General features: G+C 41.4%; 1 protein-coding gene across 3 annotated transcripts in view; it reads right to left on the bottom strand.

Annotated features, from left to right (window-relative positions):
* Positions 1 to 17,963: 17,963 nt before the first annotated feature.
* Positions 17,964 to 23,794, bottom strand: part of LOC134224257 (uncharacterized) — a 53,241-nt gene continuing 47,410 nt past the window's right edge. For 2 of the 3 annotated variants that reach the window (XM_062703582.1, XM_062703583.1), the window contains one exon: positions 19,170 to 20,249. In XM_062703582.1, the coding sequence (XP_062559566.1) occupies positions 19,321 to 20,249 (929 nt within the window). In that variant the 3' untranslated portion in view covers positions 19,170 to 19,320. Of the gene's footprint in view, positions 20,250 to 23,794 lie in introns of all 3 variants that reach the window. The other variant, XM_062703581.1, reaches the window with a different exon arrangement.

Here is a 23,794-nt window from a genome sequence, read left to right as displayed (position 1 = left end):
AATCCCGTTTTACTTTACCTATACCTTTTTCCCGGAAGGTTCCCGTCTGATTTATTCCGTATCTCTGCCACCTGCTCTGCAACCAATACTTTGTTGCTGCTGAAGATTTTCTCGCCGCCGCCGAATGGCAACGGCACTATCTTCACTGTTAAAGTCCGTCCGGCAATGTCGCACCGGGAACAGCACAGCTTTTAACACACGCACTGCACTTGAACCGTTTTCCTCGTCGCCAATGAAATGTACGGGAAACAAAGCAGAAGGCAACGGCAATTAACGATCAGAAGGCGGACACTCGCGGAAAGGCAAATCAACTTTAATTAGTTTTAGGTAGATTTCGGAGCTGTTCGGAAAGACGTGTATCTCAGTTGATGTCTGGATAACGAAAGAGACCGACACAGATCGGTCTTCCTATTTTATTTGTTTTGGTATATCGAATACTATAAAATAGATTATAGCGCAGACACGCTCAAACTGGTTTAATCACCTTAACGGTACACATCAATAACTGTGGAAGTGCATAATGAACACTAAGTTGCGAGGCGGCTCTGTCCCAGTGTGGCGATGTAATGCCAATAAGAAGAAGAAGATGGTTCATATTAATGACAATTCTATTTTTGCTGATGAGCAATTTGGTTTTCGCCATGGGCGTTCAACCACTTATCAATTATTAGGAGTTACGAATTAAATTCGGCTCAACACGTCTGAAGGATATTCGACTTGATACAGATAAAGCATAATTGACAGTGTTTGGCATGATTGTTGTAACATTGATGAAATTTAATTTCCCTTTGTACATTATTAAACTGATCCAAAATTATTTATCAGATCAGATCACTGCAGGTAAACTATCAGAATTCTAAATCTGATAGATTATCTGTAAGAGCTGCTGTTTCCCAAGGCAGTATCCCCATATTGTATAAAATTTTTAGTTCTGACTTACCTGATTTACCACCAGAGTGTCAAAAATCTTTGCAGATTACAAGGGCTTCTCAGCCAAAGGGCGAAGCCTTCGTATCATTAGTAGTAGATTGCAAGTTTAGATATTTTCTCCATTTACTTGCAAAAATGGAAAATTACCCCGAATGCTTCCAAAACTCAGCTTATAATTTTTCCGCAATGATGCAAATTTAGTTTTTGATCCCAAAGAATGTAGGTAGGACAGTGAGCTAATTCCCGTCGTAGTAGGTAGTGCTTGGTTTTCAAATCTAATTTATACGCTATCCCAACTACTTACTCTAATTAAGTTGTATGTAGCACGTATTTTAGAGCTCCTAGTTTTTATTGTGTACTATTAGCGCATTGAACAAATCATAGTTTATTGAGAATCGGCAATCAAAAACACCCTTCGAAATTTTTAAATTTGTCTTACGTCCATGAGAATTTTTATTCGTCCAGTTTAAAATTCGATGGATTGCTGTTAAATAAATCTGTTGGTATTGGTGTGCGATTTCTACAAGTAGGTACAGCAAATTAGTTTTTCATGCGGTATCATACCGTGTTAAAAAATAACATAAATTCAATTAATATTGGCCTGTTCTGAATATGATATGTGTACATTGTGAAACATAGAATAGAATATGTGTATGGAGCATGTTCGCGGTTATCCAAGAAACACCTGAAGTGGAGGCATTCAGATCTTTACGCGTAATGATCTACAGGCCTGTTTTGTAAATGTAATGTACCCGTTGTGGTACATATGATAGAATCTGCATATGGAAGATCTTCACGGTTATCCAAGAAATCCCTGAGGTGAAGGTCATCAGGTCTACAGGCATAACCAATGATCTACAAGCCTGTTTTGTGAATGTAATGTACCCTTTGTGGTACATATGATATAATGTGCGTATGGAATATCTTCACGGTTATCCAAGAGATTCCTGAAGTGAAGGCCTTCAGATCTGCACGCGTAGCCAATGATCTACAGGCCTGTTTTGTAAATGTAATGTACCTTTAAGGATTTCTTGAAGGAATTTCCGAAGAACTCCTGGAGGAATTTCTGAAGGAACTCCAGCAGGGATTTTGGAAGGAATTCCTGGAGGAGTTTCCGATGGAATCCCAGGGCAGAATTGTTAAGAAAATTATTTTGAGCTTTTTAGTGGAATGTCTTCACTTGTCATAAGACGAGTTTTTACAATCCCATTGAATTCCACCACTTAATTGTATCTTGACATATACGTATTTCGACCTCAACAGTAAGGCCGTCTTCAGTGTCTCGTACTTCGAGTCAAGTACAAGACACTGAAGACGGCCTTACTGTTGAGGTTGAAATACGTATCTGTCAAGATACAATTAAGTGGTGGAATTCAATGGGATTGTAAAAACTCGTCTTATGACAAGAAAAAAAAAGGACAGAATTTCCGAAATAATTTTTGAAAGAATTTCCGAACCAATTCCTAGTGAAATTTCCGGAGGCATTCCTGAAAGAATTTCCAACGGAATATCTGGAGAAACTTCCGGAAGAATTTCTGGAGAATTCTACGAAGGAATTTTTGGAGGAACTTCCGGAGAATTTCTTGAGGAACTTTCAGAGGAATTCCTAAAGGAACTTTCGGAGAAATTCCTGAAAGAACTTCAGAAGGAAATCCTAAAGAAAATTTTCAAAGGTATTTCTTAAGAAACTTCCGCAGGAATTCCTTAAGTAATTTTCGGAGGATTTCATGAACAAACTTTCGGAGGTCTTCCTAGAGGAACTTGCGGAGGTGTTCCTAAATAAAACTTCCGGAGGAGTTATCGAAAGTATTCCTGAAGGAGTTCCCGAAAGAATTTTTGGAGAAATTTCCGGAGGAACTCCTGGAGGAATTTTCGAAGGAATCCTTAGAGGAATTTCCGAAGCAACTCATGTACGAATTTCAAAAGAAGCTTTCGGAGGAATTTCCAAAGGAACTGCTGGAAGAATTCGCGAAAGTATTCCTGGAGTAATTTTCGGAGGAAGTCCTGGAGGAATTTCCAAAAAAGACTTCTGGAGAAATTTTCGAAAGAATTCCTGGAGGATTTTCCTAAACTCGTGGAGGAATTTCCAAAGAATCCTTGAAGGTATTTCGCAAGGAACCCCTGGAGGTATATCCTAGGGAAATTCTGGAAGAGTTTCCGAGGGAAATCCTGGAGGAATTTCCGAAGCAACTCGTGGAGGAATTTTCCGAACAAATTCCTGGATGAGATTCCGGAGGAACTCCTGGAGAAATTTCCGAAGGAACTCCTGGAGAAATTTCCGAAGGAACTCCTGGAGGAACTTCCAAAGAACTCCTGAAGGAATTTCCGTAGGAACCTCTGAAGGAATTTCCGAAAGAAATCCTAGAGAAGTTTCCGCAAGAACTACAGAGCAGAATTTCCGAAATAATTCTTAAAAGAACTCCGGATGAATTCCTGAAATAATTTCCGACGCAATTCCTGGAGAAACTTCCGAAAGAATTCTTGAAGAAACTTCCGGAGGAACTTCCGGAGGAATTCCTGGAGGAACTTCCGGAGGAATTCCTGGAGAAACTTCCGGAGGAATTCCTGGAATTTCCGGTGGAATTCCTGAAGGAGTTTTAGGTGCATTCTCTTAAGAAAATTCCAGGGGAATTCGCTAAAGAACTTCCGGAGGAATTCGGAGATTTTTTTCTGGGTGAGCTCCCAGAGGAATTCTCGGAGGAACTTCTGGGAGAATACATGGAAGAACTTTCAGACAAATTTCTGAAAAAAAATCCGGAGAAATTCCATGAGAAACTTCCTGAGGAATTCCTGAAGGAGCTTTCGGAGCAATTCCGGAGGACTCCTGGTGGAACTTCTAGAGGAGTTCCTGGAAAAAAACTTCTGGAAACATTCCTGGAGGATCTTTCGGAGAAACTCCTAGAGGAATTTCAGGAGGATCTCCTTCCTGTATGACCTTCATGAGGAATTTCTGGATGACCTGGATGACATTCCTTTACAATTTTTGGGGGATCTTCTACAAGAACTCCTGGAGGAACTCCTAGAGGAGCTTCCTGAAGAATTCCTGTATTACTTTCCTGAGGAATTTCTGGATGACTTTCTATAAGAATTCCCGAATGACCTTTCATAAGAATATTTGGAGGAACTTCTAGGAATTTCTAGATCAACTTCCGCAGAAATTACTGGAGTGTACTCCTTGAAGAAATTTCCGTAGGAACTTTCAAAGTCTACAGATTATAGTCAAACAATATTACCAACATTTTTCCTAGAAAGCCATCCAAAAATTACTGGAGGAACTTCCATAAGAATTCTTGGAAGAATTTCTGGAAACACTTTCGAAGGAAATCTTAAAGGAACGTCCGGAGGAATTCCTGGATGAACTTTCAGAGGAATTTCTGGAGGGTCTTCCAGAGGTATTCCGGAGGAATATCTGGAGCAGCTTCCGCAAAAATTCCTGAAGGATTTCCAGTGGACTCCTTGAAGGAATTTTCTTAGGCACTTTCATAGTCTTCAGTTTATAGTAAAATTTTCATACAAAGCCAACATCCTGATGAACAGCTGAAAACCATTGAAAAGTTTAGAGCTCTTGGACTGTGAAGGTTGGAAAACAACACCCATGCTCCATCCATTGGTGCCCTGTGGAATTACGATTATTCTGGTCAACCACGGTGTAGCAACTACGAAACCTACAGTCATCAAGCTCAAATTCAACTTGCCCAAAAATCCTACGTGAATTTCTTGAACATTTCTGCGAAGGATTTCCGATTATTTTAGTGAAAAGAATGATTTTAAAAAAATAAGAAGATTCCCGAGGGGTTTCAGAGGAATCATTAAAAATGTGTTCGAAGAATGTCTCAGAAGATTCTTAGTGTGTTCTGCGAAGGCTTTCCAAAGAATCCTGTAAAAGCTTTCCAATGGATCCTGCAAAGAATACCTGGAGAACCATGTGGTTTCTGAAAAATCGTTTGAAATTTTTGCTAATTATACTTCAGCACGTTCGCTAAAAGAGTAGCAAAGTATGCTGCAACAACGTTTTAAATAATCCTGCGAGAATTCTTAAAGAGCCATCTTTTAAATTCTTGTTTAATCTTAGATACCTAGATGAAATTTTCCAATGACTCTTGCAAAGGAAACCGAAGAATACTGTGAAAAATCCTGCAAAGATTCATGCAAAAAATGTCAAAATAATTCTTTTAAAGGATTTCGAGAATGCTACTAATCCAGAAAAAAGATTCCCGGAGAATCAAATAAATGTTTCTCGGACAGTGCTTCAAAAATTCCTTAGGATGCTGTAAAAGATTTTCTAAGAACTGTCGTGAAGGTCTTAGAAGAATCCTGCAGCAAGGGTTTTATTTTAAAGTTTTGCTAAGGGTTTTCGAAAAAATCTACAGAAAATTCCGGTTAACGAAGTCTTATGTAAAAGGTTCTAAACATATGAATAGTTCCCAAAGTGTCTTTCAACGGTTTGGTAAATCATTTATTTAAACTCTGGTTGAATAATAGGGTACATTAAATATAAATAGTGACCAAAAAGATCAGAAAGGATCCGCTCCATTTCCTTCATCAGCATGCATGTTTTAATTGCCTCGTTCGCGTACAGCATGTCAATGGCCAGGTCGGTACATCAGATCACATGTATGCTCGTTATGGTCTGGGAATTCTACGTCCAGGTTCCCATCATCTCGGATTCCTACCTCGTTACGGCCTGGGAATTCTTCGTCCAGGTTCCCATCGTCTCGGATTCCTATCTCCAAAGCCGAGCGGCATCCGCTTCCTTCCAAATGGGTTTAACTGCGTGTCGGGGCCGAGCGAATATCCTTAGGACATCCGTCGAATATCTGAATTATCATGGGCTGTGTACTCACATGTATGCTCTGACAGAACGAGTAGCTCTAGTGATACATAGAAGATGTACCCAATATTCGAATTAGTATTGTCTCGTTCTTTGTTTTGTTCTGTCAATCGAGTTCATATCCGTGTGCTAATGGGCGCCTACTATTCGAACGCCGATTGCTTCGATTTAGAAATTCAAATCTCATTCAAATAATCCATGCTTTCATTTCGTATCTCCGATTATTATTTTAACACAATCCGCTACTACCCGCATAATAAAAAACAACATGTTATGTGGTCAGAATCATTATTACGATGTAAGATATAGCTTCACAGCTTACGTTGCGGTTATCGAATACTTTTCGATCGATTCATCCATAACTGCTCGACATCATCACTAAATGTCAACATATAACATGCTGTCTCTAAAATGTTCTTTATTTCCTGCATTATATGTCAACATTTTATCATACTGTTGAGCGAAAATTTTGCACGCGAAAACAGACGATTTTTTATGGTGACATAACTTAACAACCCATTCAACATACTGTTATTTGTCAAATAACCGTACCACAAACTGTTAAAACTTTATATGAGATTGTTCATTTACAGTTGTCAACAGTAAAGGTTACTGTTGTCGACCGCACGGGAAAATATCCATGTACAGTTTGTAATTATGCGGGTACCACAATCCCGCTCACCTCTACTCTTTTCTATGATTGTATTTGGTTTAAAAAATCGCAAAACAACACTTTGCTGAATTTTCAATTCTCTGTCATGTTAGTTATCTATTCCCAAAAACATCGATCATACAACAAAATCAGAAAATCTTCAACCATCGTTCTTTTTCATTGCATTTCATATTATTTTTGTGGCTCTACGTCTATCTCAGGCAAAGGCCAACTGTTTCCTTTCTTTCTTTCTTTCTTTTTTTTTTGTACTCTGTCCATCACTACCAAAGTTCAAAACTGTGTTTTCTTTTTTTCTTCCTTTTTTCAGATCATCTTGTACTCTTGCTTCTCCGTCTATTTCCACCGGAGAGCATTTCTCAATTCCTTTCATCTCATTTTTTTGTTTTTATTTTCTTTTTTTTATCATCTTGTACCTTTGCTCCTCCGTCTTTTTCCACCGGAGAGCATTTCTTATCTCTTTTTCTTACTTCTCCTACTTTCTCTCTTTTACACAAAAAAATACCCCGAATCATGACCAGCTACCAACCGCGCCATGTCGGGGCCGAGCGAATATCCTTAGGACATCCGTCGAATATCTGAATTATCATGGGCTGTGTACTCACATGTATGCTCTGAAAGAACGAGTAGCTCTAGTGATGCATAGAAGATGTACCCAATATTCGAATTAGTATCGTCTTGTTCTTTGTTTTGTTCTGTCAATCGAGTTCATATTCGTGTGCTAATGGGCGCCTACTATTCGAACGCCGATTGCTTTGATTTAGAAATTCAAATCTCATTCAAATAATCCATGCTTTCATTTCGTATCTCCGATTATTATTTTAACACAATCCGCTACTACCACACTGCGTCACAACAAATCACCTGAAGAAAACTGCTTTCTCCTGCTGCAGGTAGCTGGAACTTATAAAACGCAATCAACACAGGAAAGCCTTCTTTTTGATTCCACTGAAATAATCACTACCAAAATGGGATTTGTTTTTGATTTTTTACTGGAAATTCCGACTAGCTGGTAGTAGAACAGATCTTACGATTCTCAAAAAAGGGCGAATTTTATGAACGTTTTTTTTTCGCAAAAGTTAATACAAAATCGTCCAATTTATTGTGAGAAAACTCTAGAATGACGAAAAAACAAGTATATTATAATGATAATATGTATTGACGGTTATATTTCAAGAAAAATGTTGAATAGGAAGCATATTTAATTTACAAGATAGTTCGTTTCGGTCTTATTTTAAACAACGCGATAAACTTTTCTCAGTTTGACGTTTCTCGGAGTGAACTTCAATTCGGTGTCGGTTCATCCATCCTCTCGATACGAAATGAACGTCTCGCCTCGCGCGAGTCGACATTCGGAATAGAGCGACAAGCGCGACAAGAGTCATGTGACAACGAAACGAGAATTGTCGTCTCGACTCGTGCGAGACGCAGAATAAGGGTGATTGTATTTGTATTTGTATTTGATTACTTCCATCGGACATCCTAGAGTCTACATGAAAATTACGCTTATGAACTAAACAAAAAGGGAGCGGGACCATTTGGGCAGCACCCCCTATTCCCGTCCACAACATTAATAACTCGACCGCGTTCCAACCAAATGGCTTGATTGTTTGTACATCACTAGATATCGACAGAAACTAACCATGTACTAAAAAACAAGTAATTCGGTTGTAATGCGCTCGAGTAATGAACGTTGCTGACGGGAATAGGGGGTACTGCCCAAATGGTTCTCTACCCTATTACAGTATGCCGTGATTCAGAATTCTGTTCTTAAAAATGTTACTTGACAAATTAAAATTAAACAAATGATAATTAGCATTAAAAATAACACACATAGCTCTAATCGGTTCGTTTTGTCCGTAATCTGTGCGATGAGGTTCAAGCCGTAAAAAGTTCACATTCCTAAAAGTTCTTCGAGGAACGTTAAAATTTATTCTAGCAAGAATATTTGGCGCATCAACTTCTCCTTTCAAGAGTTTGGCTACGAATACATCCCTCAATATATTCCTCCTTTTTTTCGAGACTCTCTACTCTAAGAAGCTGGCACCGCTCAAGATAAGGAGGGAGTTCATTAGGATTGTTCCATGGTAAACCTCTCAAGGCAAATCGCAAAAATTTCTTCTGAACTGCTTCAAATCTTTTGATCCATATAAGGGAAGTGGGGTTCCATACAACTGCTAAAGATTCCAGTAATGATCGCATCAATGTGTAGAAAATTGATCTCAGACAATAGGGATCTTTAAACTCCTTTGCAAACTTGAACATCAGGCCAAGATTGCGATTAGCTTTTGCCAGAATGCTCGAGTAGTGCTCGGTAAGTTGTAGCTTTGTGTCCAGGAGAACGCCTAAATCCTTAACAGCAGATACTCTCTGCAACGGTTCGTCCTTCATACTGTAGTCCCAAATGAGGGGCTGCTTCTTTCTACTAAAAGATATGATCAAACATTTCGTAACGCTGATTGTCAATGCATTGCGGTTGCACCAGTCTTCGAACAAATACACCATTCGTTGCAACTCTCTGCAGTCGTTGATTGATCTCACAACAAGGAAAATCTTTAGATCGTCAGCATATAGTAATCTGCATCCACGGGGTAGTACAAAACAGATATCGTTGAAGAATATTGAAAATAGCAGCGGACCAAGATTACTTCCTTGTGGTACTCCTGAACAGTTTTGGAAAGGAGCAGAAACAAAAGATCCCAGTTTCACCTTCAATTGACGACCAACCAAGTATGAGCTTAACCAAGCTACGAAGCTGGACGAGGCACCGAGATGTTCCATTTTATCTAGCAGGGCCTGATGATTAACTCGGTCAAAAGCTGCCTTCAAGTCCGTGTAAACCGTATCGATTTGAGCACCGTCTTCCATGTGTCGTAGACAGTAAGATACAAATTCCGTCAAATTAGTTGAGGTTGATCTTCCAGGGAAAAATCCATGTTGATCAGGAGCAATATACAATTTTACACTTCGAAAGAGAATGTCTCCAATCAGAATCTCGAATAGTTTTGATCCAGCGCACAATGAAGTAATTCCCCGATAATTTCTGATGTCTCTTTTGTCTCCATTTTTGAAAACAGGAAACATAAACGATGCTTTCCAAATTTCTGGAAACTTACATTGGTTTATACTCAAATTGAAAATAATTTTCAAGGGTTTGGCAAGGCAATTTATACATTTCTTGATTACTACAGATGGCACACCATCTGGACCAGCCGAAAAACTTGATTTTAAGTTCTTTGTAACTCAAAAGCGGTCAAAAAGTGGGTTGCAAACAATTGGCACATTTCATCCAGTGAATTTGAAGTTTCGTTTCCATAATACATATTTCCCGGGAGTCCATCTTCTCTGCGTTTACTTTTGATGAAGTTCCAGAAGCGCTTGGGATTCTGTTTCAGGTCATGCTGTTTTCGTTGGGAATATTTACTGTACAGCAATTTATTATAACGCTTATAGTTAGTGCTAGCTTGTACGAAGTTCTGCTTCGACCATGAGTTTTTTCTAGATGTATGATGACGTAATGCAGCAGCTCTTCTTCTTTTAAGACAACGCAGTCTTCCATTTGACCAAGGTGGCTTTGGTAGCCTTCGGGGAGGCGGTACAAAGCGACGAAATAGTAGCTTTAACACATCAGTGAAGATAGAGACTGCGTGATCTATATCGCTCTCATTTCTTAAAATAGACCAGTCCTCTGTAGCTAGAGCATGATTTATGCTATCGAAGTCTGCTCTTTTAAAGTCAAATTCGGTGTCGTCATAAGGTTCCATATAAATAATACTACAGGTATCTTTCAGTATTATTTGAAGTGGAGGATGAAAAACATCTACAGCAATAAGAGGTTCGGGTGGCTCTTCCAAGTTGCAAAACATCGCAGTATCTTCGGTAACGAATACTAAGTCAAGTAAACGCCCCCGATAGTTTTTTACATCATTAATTTGCACCATACCGTTCAAAGTCATCCCGTCGATCAAAGAATTACTCGAAATCGAGCAAGATGATTCATTTGTATCGACAACCATTGAGTGCGCATCGTTTCGTTTCCAGGTGAGATTTGGCTGGTTTTAGTCACCAAACAATATATGGTGATCACGATGGTTCATCGAATTAGATGTAGCACTAACTGAAGTCAAATGTCTTTCCATGACACTTGGGTCGGTAGATATATCTGGACTAAGGTAAAATACCCCCACATGGACTGTCAAATGTTGCAACGAAATGCGTACCCACAATTGTTCCAGATCATCATCAACTACAACATTTGAGAGCGACGACGTCAACCTATTCGAGATAGCGACAAGCACTCCACCACCTCGCCCTTTACCTGTTCGAATTGGATCACGATCCTTACGATAAACTGTGTAGCGCTGGCCGAATAGCATGGAGGATGTAATGTGATCGTTGAGCCAAGTCTCGGTTAGAACAATCACATCATATTCAGCGTCAGATGAAGCGAGGAAAAAATCGTCGATTTTGGAACGCAGGCCTCTGACATTCTGGTAGTAGAAACTAATGTCGTCACTGCAGGGTCGTTGTTTGTCTTAGTTGTTTGCAGCAATCTGAGATGAAAAGTCGCACTCGGGATCTCTTGCAATCGAATAGTTGATGGACTGAAATTGGGGATTGTCTTTCAAAAATGGGGCAGCATCCTGACCGGCTTCGGCGGGACATATACCACTGTAAAACTTACCTGGTAAAACAGGAAGTGCAACCAAGTGGTATGCATTGCAAACCTCCATAGCTTGACGGGTTTCGATGGAAGAGCCAGGGAAGCAACTCTCAGCTTTGATTGTCGTAATGGTTTTAGACTTGCTGCAAATGTTTTCATCAGGCTGGAACAGTTCATACTCATTCAGATTTGGAGCAGTACCTGTGGTTGCTTCGGCAAGACACATACTCTGCCAAGAAATGTTACCTGTACAAAAGGTGTGATGCTCCAACGATGGTCTAGCAGATACTGGCGACGTTTATTGATCTCTGAAATCGTTGAACTCCTTTTGAGTTGTGTGTAGTACCGTCTGCGGCTTCGACAAGACATATACTGCGCATTAATTTACCTGGAGAGACTGATTGATCCTCTTGATGTCTGTCAATGGCTGCAAGTAGATCAGTGTCGTTGTCGTTCATTTTTAGTTGCTATATGGAATAGTCTATCCGTTGTCTAGCGTTGTTTACACATGTTCTGTAAATTGGGCAGTCGATACTCCAAGCAGCATGATTCACAACGTGGAGTTCGTCATATGATGATTTTCCCATTTTTGCTGCTTGATCACATGTTTACGCATTTCAAATATGCAATGCTTTCACATTCATTCGCCTTATGGTCACCAGCGCATTTCGGACAGCAGCAGGTATTATTGCATGTGGCCGCCTTATGGCCATAAGTAGAACAGTTGTAGCATCGGTTGACATTGACGTCTTCTGTAATCCAGCATCGGTTCCAGCCCACGCACACACGTTGCAGCTTCATCAAACAATCGAATGTTCGCGGATCAATTTCCAGTAATGCAACAGCAGAATTGTAGTTTCGACTTTCCCTCTTCTGGATTCTGATCACTTTTATTTCAGCAGAGCAGGGAAGATTATTTTGCTTCTTTAGGTTATCAACTATCTCGTCACCAGTCACGTCATCAGACAAGCCGGTGATCTTAACTCAGGGCTTCAATGGCTTCAATATGGAAATCTCATATTTTTCAGACAACACCTTCGAAGCTGCATTGGCAAGCTTTTGGGCACACTCCATGTTCTCACATCGTATAGACCCCTCACCGTTTTCCTTGAAAAGCGCAAGTTTAACAGCGAATAATGCAGGGTCGAGCTTATTACGGACATCTGCTCGAGTAACTTCAGAGCTTTGATCCTGTTTCGGTTTTATAACCACGGTTTTCTACATTTTCTCAACTGTTCCAGACTTCCGGGGTGTAGCTGAGAATTGAGGAGCATTTTTTTTTCATGGATTCCGCGGACGGCGATCCTGCGACAATCTGAGCAGTACTTATTTCCGATTGCATGACTAGTCTTCGCCGTTTCCCTGATCTCAATAAACCTCCTTCATCTCGCAAAACAGGCACATTCGTATTCGCATTCACATTACAGTCTATATCATTGATGGCTCGTTTTTTCGACATTTCGGCTGATGATGTACCGGCTGAGGAGTATGTCACAGAGGCATAGGTACGGTTTGGCGGTAGCGTATGAGGGGTACAATTTTGAACAGGCATTTTTTTCTCATCTATCGCAGCGAGTATTCGTGGTAGTATGCGTTCTTCAATTTTTAGGCAAATATTGTCGCCGAAGCCAACAAAAACAGCTTCTTGTTTTGCCATGAGCTTATCTACTGCATTCATTCGCTCCATCAATTCTGTGCATTTTTTCTGGATATCGTTGAGGCATGTAAGCTGCTTACGGCAACCAAAACAGAGATATTTCAATGCTCCATTCTCTCTCGCAGCAGTCGCTCCTGATGTGTTAAGCTCAGAACAGCGTACATGCAGAATTTGTTCGCAGCCTCCGAAGCAGTATACTCGATCACTCTCGCTTGTAATTTTCAAGGCACACGCGCTACATGTTACCGACGTCATGGCAAAGGCGTGGGGCCTCCGCCCAGTCCCCGCTCCCAAGATCTAAGCTGTTGTTGTTGCCAATGGTAATCAGTACACAACCGAAGTAATTATTTGCACTTGATTTCCGAATTTAACAATTTAACGTAATCTTTACATAAAAAGTAGGGGAAAAGACGGCTTTGGCAGGTTTTGTTCTATTATTGGCAGGGGGGGTTTTGTCGACCGAATTTTATGAAATTTGGCCACAATATTCTTTGATATGCAAAGAATGTTTAGGCCAAATTTGAGCATAATCAGTCATAAAAAACCCCTGACAATAATAGAACAAAACCTGCCAAAGCCGTCATTCCCCCTAATACAAAAAACGGGGATGAATCACGACGAACTTCCATCACAGTGCTATCGCTGATATATTGTGGTACATATGATAGAATCTGCATATGAAAGCCGTTCGCGGATATCCAAGAAATATCTGAAGTGGAGGCCTTAAGGCCGACACGCGTAACCAACGATCTAAAGCCCTGTTCTGAATATGTATTGTACCCATTATGAAGAGATTTATTTATTTATTCAGACTAAGGCCGAAGTGGCCTGTGCGGTATATAAGAGTCTTCTCCATTCGGCTCGGTCCATGGCTACACGTCGCCAACCACGCAGTCTACGAAGGGTCCGCAAGTCATCTTCCACCTGATCGATCCACCTTGCCCGCTGCGCACCTCGCCTTCTTGTGCCCGTCGGATCGTTGTCGAGAACCATTTTCACCGGGTTACTGTCCGACATTCTGGCTACGTGCCCGGCCCATCGCAGTCGTCCGATTTCCGCGGTGTGAACGATGGATGGTTCTCCCAACAGCTGATGCAATTCGTGGTTCATTCGCCTCCTCCACGTACCGTCCGCCATCTGCACCCCACCATAGATGGTACGCAGCACTTTCCTTTCGAAAACTCCAAGTGCGCGTTGGTCCTCCACGAGCATCGTCCAGGTCTCGTGTCCGTAAAGGACTACCGGTCTAATTAGCGTTTTGTAGATTGTCAGTTTGGTACGGCGGCGAACTCTATTCGATCGGAGCGTCTTGCGGAGTCCAAAGTACGTACGATTTCCGGCCACTATGCGTCTCCGAATTTCTCTGCTGGTGTCATTTTCGGCAGTCACCAGTGAGCCCAAGTACACAAATTCTTCTACCACCTCGATTTCGTCACCACCGATGCAAACTCGCGGTGAGTGGCTCACATTGTCTTCTCTTGAACCTCTTCCTACCATGTACTTCGTCTTCGACGTGTTGATGACTAGTCCGATCCGCTTAGCTTCCCTCTTCAGTCTGATGTAGGCTTCCTCCATCTTCTCAAAGTTACGTGCCATAATATCTATGTCGTCGGCGAAACCAAATAGCTGGACGGACTTATTGAAAATTGTACCACTCGTGTTAATCCCTGCTCTTCGTATTACCCCTTCCAAAGCGATGTTGAATAGCAAACACTAAAGACCATCACCTTGCCGTAACCCTCTGCGGGTTTCGAAGGGACTCGAGAATGCCCCTGAAACTCGAACTACGCACATCACCCGATCCATCGTCGCTTTGATCAACCGTGTCAGTTTATCCGGAAAACCGTGTTCGTGCATTAGCTGCCATAGCTGGTCCCGATCGATTGTATCATATGCGGCTTTGAAGTCGATGAATAGATGATGTGTGGGCACGTTGTATTCGCGGCATTTCTGCAGTACTTGGCGAATGGCGAACACCTGGTCCGTGGTGGAGCGTTCGCCCATAAAATCCGCCTGGTACTGCCCCACGAACTCCCTTGCAGTTGGTGCTAGTCGACGGCATAAAATTTGGGAGAGTACCTTGTAGGCGGCGTTCAGCAATGTGATTGCGCGGTAGTTGCTACAATCCAGCTTATCGCCCTTTTGTAGATGGGACACACGACACCTTCCATCCACTCCTGCGGCAAAACTTCCTCCTCCCAAATCTTGGTAATGACCCAGTGCAGCGCTCTAGCCAGTGCCTCACCACCGTGTTTAAATAGCTCTCCTGGTAGTTGGTCAACCCCAGGGGCTTTGTTGTTCTTCAGCCGGCCAATCTCCTCCTGGATTTCCTGGAGATCCGGAGCCGGTAGAATTATGTCCTGCGCGCGTACTCCCAGGTCCATCACCATACCGCCATCTTCGTCTGCCACATCGCCATTCAGGTGTTCTTCGTAGTGCTGTCGCCACCTTTGGATCACCTCACGCTCGTTCGTAAGAAGGTTCCCGTTTATGTCCTTACACATATCAGGCTGTGGCACGTGGCCCTTACGTGAACGGTTTAACTTCTCATAGAACTTTCGTGTGTTGTTAGCGCGGTACAGTTGCTCCGTTTCTTCACGGTCTCGATCTTCCTGCTGGTGCTTTTTCCTCCGGAAAATCGAGTTTTGTCTGTTCCGCGCCTGTTTATATCGTGCCTCGTTCGCCCTCGTGCGATGTTGCAGCAATCTCGCCCATGCTGCATTCTTCTCTTCCACTAACTGCTCACATTCGCCGTCATACCAGTCGTTTCTCTGATCCGGGGGCACCGTGCCTAGTGCAGCGGTTGCGGTGCTACCAATGGCGGATCGAATATCTCCAGCCATCTTCAAGAGACGCTGCGCCTAGCTGCTCTTCCGTTGGAAGTGCCACTTCCAGCTGCTGCGCGTATTCTTGGGCTAGTCTACCGTCTTGTAGCCGCCCAATGTTAAGCCGCGGCGTCCGACTTCGACGCGTGTTGTACACCGTCGAGAGTTTTGAGCGCAGGCATACTGCAACGAGGTAGTGGTCGGATTCAATATTCGCACTGCGGTAAGTGCGGACATTCGTGATGTCGGAGAAGAATTTACCGTCGATTAGAACGTGATCGATTTGGTTTTCCGTTTCTTGGTTAGGTGATTCCATGTGGCCTTGTGGATATTTTTGCGGGGAAAGAAGGTGCTTCGGACTACCATTCCGCGGGAGGCTGCGAAGTTTATGCATCGTTGGCCGTTGTCATTCGATACGGTGTGCAGACTATCCGGTCCGATGACCGGTCTATACATTTCCTCCCTACCTACCTGTGCGTTCATGTCACCGATGACGATTTTAACGTCCCGCAGTGGGCATCCATCGTATGTCTGCTCCAGCTGTGCGTAGAACGCTTCTTTCTCGTCGTCGGGTCTCCCTTCGTGTGGGCAGTGCACGTTGATGATGCTATAGTCGAAGAAACGGCCTTTAATCCTCAGCTTGCACATCATTGCGTTGATTGGCTGCCACCCAATCACGCGTTGGCGCATCTTACCCAGCACTATGAAGCCGGTTCCCAGCTCGTTGGTGGTGCCACAGCTTTGGTAGAAGGTAGCCGCTCGATGCCCGCTTTTCCACACTTTCTGTCCTGTCCAGCAAATCTCCTGCAGCGCCACGACATCGAAGTTGCGGGGATGTAATTCATCGTAGATCATCCTATCGCAACCTGCGAAACCTAGCGACTTGCAATTCCATGTTCCAAGCTTCCAATCGTGATCCTGTATTCGTCGCCTAGGTCTTTGCCGATTATATCGAGTCGCATTATCTCTTATATTGTTCGTAATGATTGGTTTTCTAGGCGGCTTATTGGGCCTGCGCAAACCTCCTGTCTCGTCGGAGGGCCGTCGTGTCAGGGCTGTTTAGCGTCCCACCTAACACCAGGACTTGGGCTTTATGAAGAAAGCATGTACCATATTTGAAACCGGAAAATTGATCTTAAGTTCCGCGTTTAGATCGAAAGGCCTTACTCCAGGAATTTCTTGGATGACCAAGAACATATGCTGTGAACACATTCTGTTCTGTGTACTACAGAGAGCATGTACCATATTTGAAACTGGAAAATTAATTTTTAGTTACGCGTGTAGGTCGAAAAGGTCATCCAAGAAATCCCTGGAGTAAGGCCTTTTGATCTACACGCGTAACTGAAGATCAATTTTCCGGTTTCAAATATGGTACATGCTCTCTGTAGTACGAAGAACAGAATGCGTTCACAGCATATGTTCATGGTAATCCAAGAAACTTCTGGAGTAAGGCCTTTCGATCTACACGCGTAACTGAAGATCAGTTTTCCGGTTTCAAATATTGTACATGCTCTCTGTAGTATAAAGAACAAAATGCGTTCACAGCATATGTTCATGGTCATCCAAGAAATCTCTGGAGTACGACCTTTCGATCTACATGCGTAACTGTAGATCAGTTTTCCGGTTTCAAATATGGTACATGCTCTCTGTAGTACAAAGAACAGAATGCGTTCACAGCATATGTTCTTGGTCATCCAAGAAATCCTTGGAGTAAGGCCTTTTGATCTACACGCGTAACTAAAGATTAGTTTTCCGGTTTCAAATATGGTACATGCTCTCTGTAGTACAAAGAACAGAATGCGTTCGATCTACTTTTCGATATAGATCAAAAGGCCTTACTTCAGGGATTTCTTGGATGACCTTGAACATATGTTATGAACGCATTCTGTTCTTTGTACTACAGAGAGCATGTACCATATTTGAAACCGGAAAACTAATCTTTAGTTACGCGTGTAGATCAAAAGCCCTTACTCCAGGGATTTCTTGGATGACCAAGAACATATGCTGTGAACGCATTATGTTCTTTGTACTACAGAGAGCATGTACCATATTTGAAACCGGAGAACTGATCTTCAGTTGCGCGTGTAGATCGAAAGGCCTTACTCCAGAGATTTCTTGGATGACCATGAACATATGCTGTGAACGCATTCTGTTCTTTGTACGCCAGAGAGCATGTACCATATTTGAAACCGGAAAACTGATCTTCAGTTACGCGTGTAGATCGAAAGGCCTTACTCCAGATTTTCTATGTGAATGAGATATGTGAAATTTTAGAGAAATAAAAAATTACAAAATGGAAATCTCGAAAAAAATCATGATTTCACAGATATGTTTAAGGGTTTTTGTTCTTCAAAACATCCGAAATAATTAGTAGAACCAAATCAATGCAAGGTGGCATAAATATTTAATCCCTCTCGTGCTTTATAGGCATAATAAGGTAAGTATCGGGCGGCACAAAAGTCTAACGCTTTGATCAATGACAGTAAACGGGAGTTTGAATACCATCGATTCCATAATCCGAGGACAAATTAATCAATGCTTCTAATCTGTTGCACCATATTGCAATTTCTTCTCAACCGATTAAATAATTTATATTTGATTTCTACAAAACAAGGTACATACTAAAAACATTACAGTTGCACAAACCAAGAGAATTTCACATTGTTAACGAGAAAATTTCAGTGGAAAAATAAAATATGTCGTTGTCATTTTTGCATTTCACATTTTCTCTTTGGTATGGTTTAATATGTTTTTGAAATCTCTCATAAAGTGTTCTTTACTAGACATTTTTTTAAAACCTATTTGGAAGCTATTTTTCATGAAATATTAATTTTGCTGCTTTCACAACTATAATGTATCTTAGATTTCGCTTTTACATGTTCATAGTTTCTGAATTATTGAAATTGTTACCAAAAGCAGAAGTTGGCACAACCTACACAGATTAATTTACCCCGGTGGTCGATAGGTATTTATGAAACATAACTAAACTGTGCAACATCCTATACCAGTTCAATATAACAATTTTATTGCCTAAACTTATTTTAAAACCCCACAAAGTATAGCCAGATTGGTTCACATTTAGTTAAGTTAGGAATTTTCCCTCTGTTTTGGCTTTTCTGGTCATAGAATTTATAAAGCGGAGTGATTCTACAACATCCGACGTTTCGACCCTTGGTTTGGGCCTTCTTCAGGGAGGTTATAGGGGTGCCGCTATGTGTCTATCGCCTATTGCTGGGCGTTTAATTGTCGGGGGAATGGTTTTGGAGCTAGAGCTTGTGATGGATATTTGTGGGTATGGTTTGAGGGTGTAATTCACTAAAATATTATTTGCCACTTCACCAAACACAAACATGGTGGCCAGACACTGTATACTAGTAGTAGTAATTTTGTAATGAATTATAGCCAATAAATTCCTGTCGTTTTTATTTTATTTTATCAACCATTTCAGAACAATTACCGTTTGATCAATGTTAAACTTCGTACACTATAGTATGCATGCTTATTTTTTAAATTATCTCTTGCATATTTTGCATGTTGAAAGATAAGTATCAGTTCTATTGTGGATTAGGGCTAGCTGTATTGTAGTTCTTGAGCACTGTGGACGTTGGCGATGGTGTTAAACTTGAATCGGGACTAGCACCGAACAAACTGGGGCTGCTTATGCTTAGACTGGGATAGGACTCAATTGGTTGGAAAAGGCAAGTTTCCGGCAACTGGCGTGGTAAGCTGTTGTTGCAATAGCCTCTACTTGTTTGAAGGTCCTGTGGGTTGCTTGTACTGGGGCTGTTTGGATCCATTAGAGGCTGCGGGAGGGCCTCGTGAACGTGCATAGCCCACATTTCGGCTGCTTTCTGTTTGTTCTTGCAACTGGGCTGGTGCGTTTGTTGGTGTTGTTGCAGGTGGTTGGGTTGGAGATTGTGCGGGCTGCCCGGTGGAGTAACTTGGTTCATCATATACTTGCTCAGTGGAGTACTGCTGTGCCTCATATGGTTGTTGATAATCCTGGTACTGTTGTTGCTGTTCGTAACCCTGTTGGTCGTATGGTTCCTGAGCATATTGTTGCTCTCCATATCCCTCGTACTGAGTTTGATCGTATTGCTGGGATGGATCGTATTGAGATGTGTCGTATTGGGCAGTCTCGTCAGGTGGTTGGTAGGGTTGCTCCGAATCTCCCTGTTGTGTTGGGTATTGATCAACTGGTTGATACTGTTCCACGGATTCGGTTCGTCCTGATTCTGGTGCATACTGACTTGGTGGCTCTGTGTAACCGCTAGGTGGTGGCCGGGTCGATTGTCTAGATGCAACGGATTCCCGTGATAACCGACCGCTACTGCCGGTGCCGTCCTGTTTAGCTGTTGTATTGTCACTTGCTCGGGACGTTCTTTCTGCGTCAGAACGTCCAAGCTCCTGCTCCTTTCCTTGCAATTTGGGCGCAGAATCCTCATTGGGGATCGATGCTCGCGACAGCCGTGATTCACTTCGTTTTTCATCAGCGTATTTATTGGCTTTGGGTTCAGTATAATCGTTGATGGAGTTTGTACGGGACAGCTGGGCATTGGGGTGTTGTCGGTTGGAGGCGTATTGTCTATCGGATATCTGTGATTCGGGTCGTGAGATCTTACCAGGTGCGTAATGGGCGGTGGTACTACCGGGTCGTGATACAACCTTAGGAGCTGAAATATAGACACAATTAAAATTAGAGCCGTAGTAATACAACGGACAATAAAATAATAGTATGTTTAGGTGATGATTAAAACATAAGGTGATGGAATCCAAAATCTCACAGTTCATTTTATTTTGGAAATATTAAATTTGCAATCAATACGTAAAATACAGTAAATGAGTTGAGTCTTGCCTTCCGAAAGTAGCTGCGTAGAGCAAATTTTGTACCCTCCAACTTTTATCGAATCGGGGGTACCATGACTACGCGGATTTCGCAATTGTCTTGGATTTGGCGCCAATTTACCTAACAATTTTGGGGCTTTTCGCGGATTTATTTTAAGGATTTAATTTAAGTAAAATTTAGTAAATAAAATGCTAGATATTAGGATGTTTGTTTAATAAAATAGTTTAATGGGCTTTATTTTCTATAGCAAAATGTTATTGAAAACAAAATTTACGTTTGACGTCTATTACTCACATGATTTTCCGGATATTTTGAGCATTCATTAAACATTGTCATTTTTATTCCATTCTAAAACATGGCGCATACAAAACATGTCTAGTAAAGGACATCAACACTCATTTTATCTCGTCAACTTCGTCGTAATTCCTAGATATTTCTCAGTTTCTGATTGATTAATCTTTTCACGATGAACCACATAGCATGATATATAATATTATTTTCCAAAAGTTTTCTCGTCAGGATTGCTTCCACAGTGTTGGAAATGTTGAAATATTGCTTCCATAGCATTCATCTAGCACGAATCAGGCTTTATACACCAATCGAAAAAACAAAAATGTTTCTCGATTTGATGCAGATGGCCTTTTTTAACAAGCTTGTTCAAAAATTGAAGGTGACTTTCAAAAGGTATTTCTGAAAAAAAAAAAAAACCACAGTACTTTCAGGAGGATTTATTGCCAATATTTTTGAGATAACTTTGAAGGTATTTTTACAAGAATACTCAGAACCCAGAACATTTGAGAAGAAATTTCCTGAGGAATTTCCACACGGATTCAATGAGTTACTTAATAAATAAATTTCCACAGCCTGAGGAAGATTTCTGCAGCATTTGGGAAAGAAGACAGACATTTTCGCGGAAATTCTTGAAACGGTGATCGCAGGAATTACTGTAAAAACATGAATACTTGGTGGTTTTGGAAATAATTTTCCCCGGGAGATTTTTTGCAAGTATTCACAGAGATTTTTTTGCAAGAATTCTCGTTACGATTTCCTCAAACATTCTTGAAGCAACAATCACAGGAATATCTGTAAAAAAAGTATCTGAGGATTTTTGAATCAAGAAGTCACCAATTAATTTCACCAGAAATTTTCAAAGTGATTTCCGCAGGAATTCATGGAGGGATCTCCACATGTAGTTTCTGAAGATGTTCCGCAGTTTGTTTTCGAAGAATTTACTTGAAGTTACGACAAAATTTACGAATGAATATCCGCTGAAATTCCCAGGGGAACTTTTGCAAGAATACCCGGAGGTATTTCCAAAGATGCTGTTGGAAGAATTTCCGGGGGAAGGTGGTTGATTGTCGGCACCCTTTTCTGCTTGGTTTGGTTCATAACCAGGGTTGAAAAAAGTCATTCTAGTCGTATAAAGAAAGCAAAAAAAAAAAAGTCTTCGTAATAACAATAGTCTCCGTCATTGCACGACGCAACATCTATTCATTTTCTTCGAGCCGCATGCCTACCACGAAAATAGTCGTGCAGCTAAAAGTTATGATGATTTCTGCCGTCACTTGTTCACAAAATTTAAGCTCTATCTGGAGTAAGGGCGAATGTCGCAAGAGAGGATTCTCTTCGTCGACTTCCCCTCTTTAAAATATAAGTGACAAGCAGCGGATTTCTATGTGGTTTATCACCTCAGAACGATAGAAAACAATGTGAACTTGCATTCTGAGGTAGACTGCAAAGAAATCCTCTGCTTGTCACTTTTATTCAAAAGAGGGGAAGTTGACGCCCTTTTACCAGATAGAGCTTGAATTAATTGAACGTCATTTTAGACGGAAACATAATGGCGTCCCAAATAAACAAATAGTAAAATCTTTGGTAATATAAATGTATCGATAACATTTAAAACGCTTTCTTACGTTACTTCAAATTCATTATTAAATGCAAATGAATAATAACAATCTTCGCATGGCAGCTGCCGCTTGAAGAATAATGGTATGAAGTCTTCGTTCTTCTATGTGGGCTACTTTCTTTATTTCTTTGTTGAGGCTACGTCTCCACGAGCCTCCAGGTCTGCCTCTGCTGCGATGTTCCGCCGGATTCCAGTCTAGCACTTGCTTACACATTCGCAGCCCTAGGCTGGCTCGTCTCTTAGTGCGCAGCTCACCCAGGTTGTTCTCGCTTGTTTCACTAAAGGCATTCTTGATGACCGTCCTGTTTACTTACTTATAGATCCTGTACACCTCCGGTGGTGCAAAGGGCCGACTCGAAAGATCTCCATCCTGAGCGATGTCCAGCTATCGCTTTAACCTGTTGTGTTCTCCACTGATACACACCATGTTTCGCTAACGTACAACAGCACAGATTTCACGTTAGAGTTGAAAGTTCGTATTTTGGTGCGTCCACTTATCTGCCTGTTTTCCAGATATTTCTTAAACTCGCAAAGGCAAACCTTGCTTTCTTGATCCGTGCGCGAGGAGTGCAACGTCATCAGCCTATCGAAGTCGTTCAGGTGCTCCATGGTTATAGGCTGCCATAACCGACCGCGGTTTGGTTCACGGTCAATAGCACCTACCAGAATCTCGTCGATTCCCCACTAACATTTTAGTTTTATGTTGGTTTTTTAACACTCTTGAAGAGTGAATTGTGCCCAAGTAGCACACGCAACATCTTCCTGAAGGCACCTTGTTTCTATTCAGTTTCATTAGAGGTATTGGAAAAACATCAAAACACGAAAAAGTTGCATCAAGATGTCAAAAACGTTCGAATTGTGATCAATGTTTCATTAAAATTGCAATGCAGTACGTGTTTGACATTTGGAAACAAACAACCAAAGAATAATGCACTTCATGTTGCAAACACGAAACAAAATCAATAAGTTGCATATTTTTTACCATGTAACTTCAATGCATCTTTCTAAATTTAATTTGTTTAAATTAAGTTGCAGATAAGTTGAGTGTGTCTTCATGTTTAATTTAGCATCGTTCAACGTTTTGACAACTCACATTTTTTTTCCTGTGATGGTCAAGTAACAGGAAACCCGAGTACAAAACTTCATAATCGTATGGTTTTTATTGTGAGTCAACAAGCAGTCCCTTCGAAGTGTTGAATGGTGCTGTGGTAGAGTGAAGGACTATCAATCACAAGATCCATAAATCGAATCCAGTTTTATATTTTTGTTGTTCAGTAGTGAAACGATTTGTGCTGCTTCAAGGTCTTCAAGAGCGTTATAAAACTTAAAATGTTACGGGTTACGATGAGGAAGAGTAACGGTGATAGAATACATCCTTGCCATACACCAGCTACGACCCGGATAGGGTCGGACAAGACTCCATTGTGAAGCACTCTACACGATAAGGCCTCGTACTGTGCTTC

The sequence above is a fragment of the Armigeres subalbatus genome, chromosome 3, assembly GCF_024139115.2.
Source record: "Armigeres subalbatus isolate Guangzhou_Male chromosome 3, GZ_Asu_2, whole genome shotgun sequence".
Lineage (NCBI taxonomy): Eukaryota > Metazoa > Arthropoda > Insecta > Diptera > Culicidae > Armigeres > Armigeres subalbatus.
This window is presented reverse-complemented; position numbering and strand designations above follow the sequence as displayed.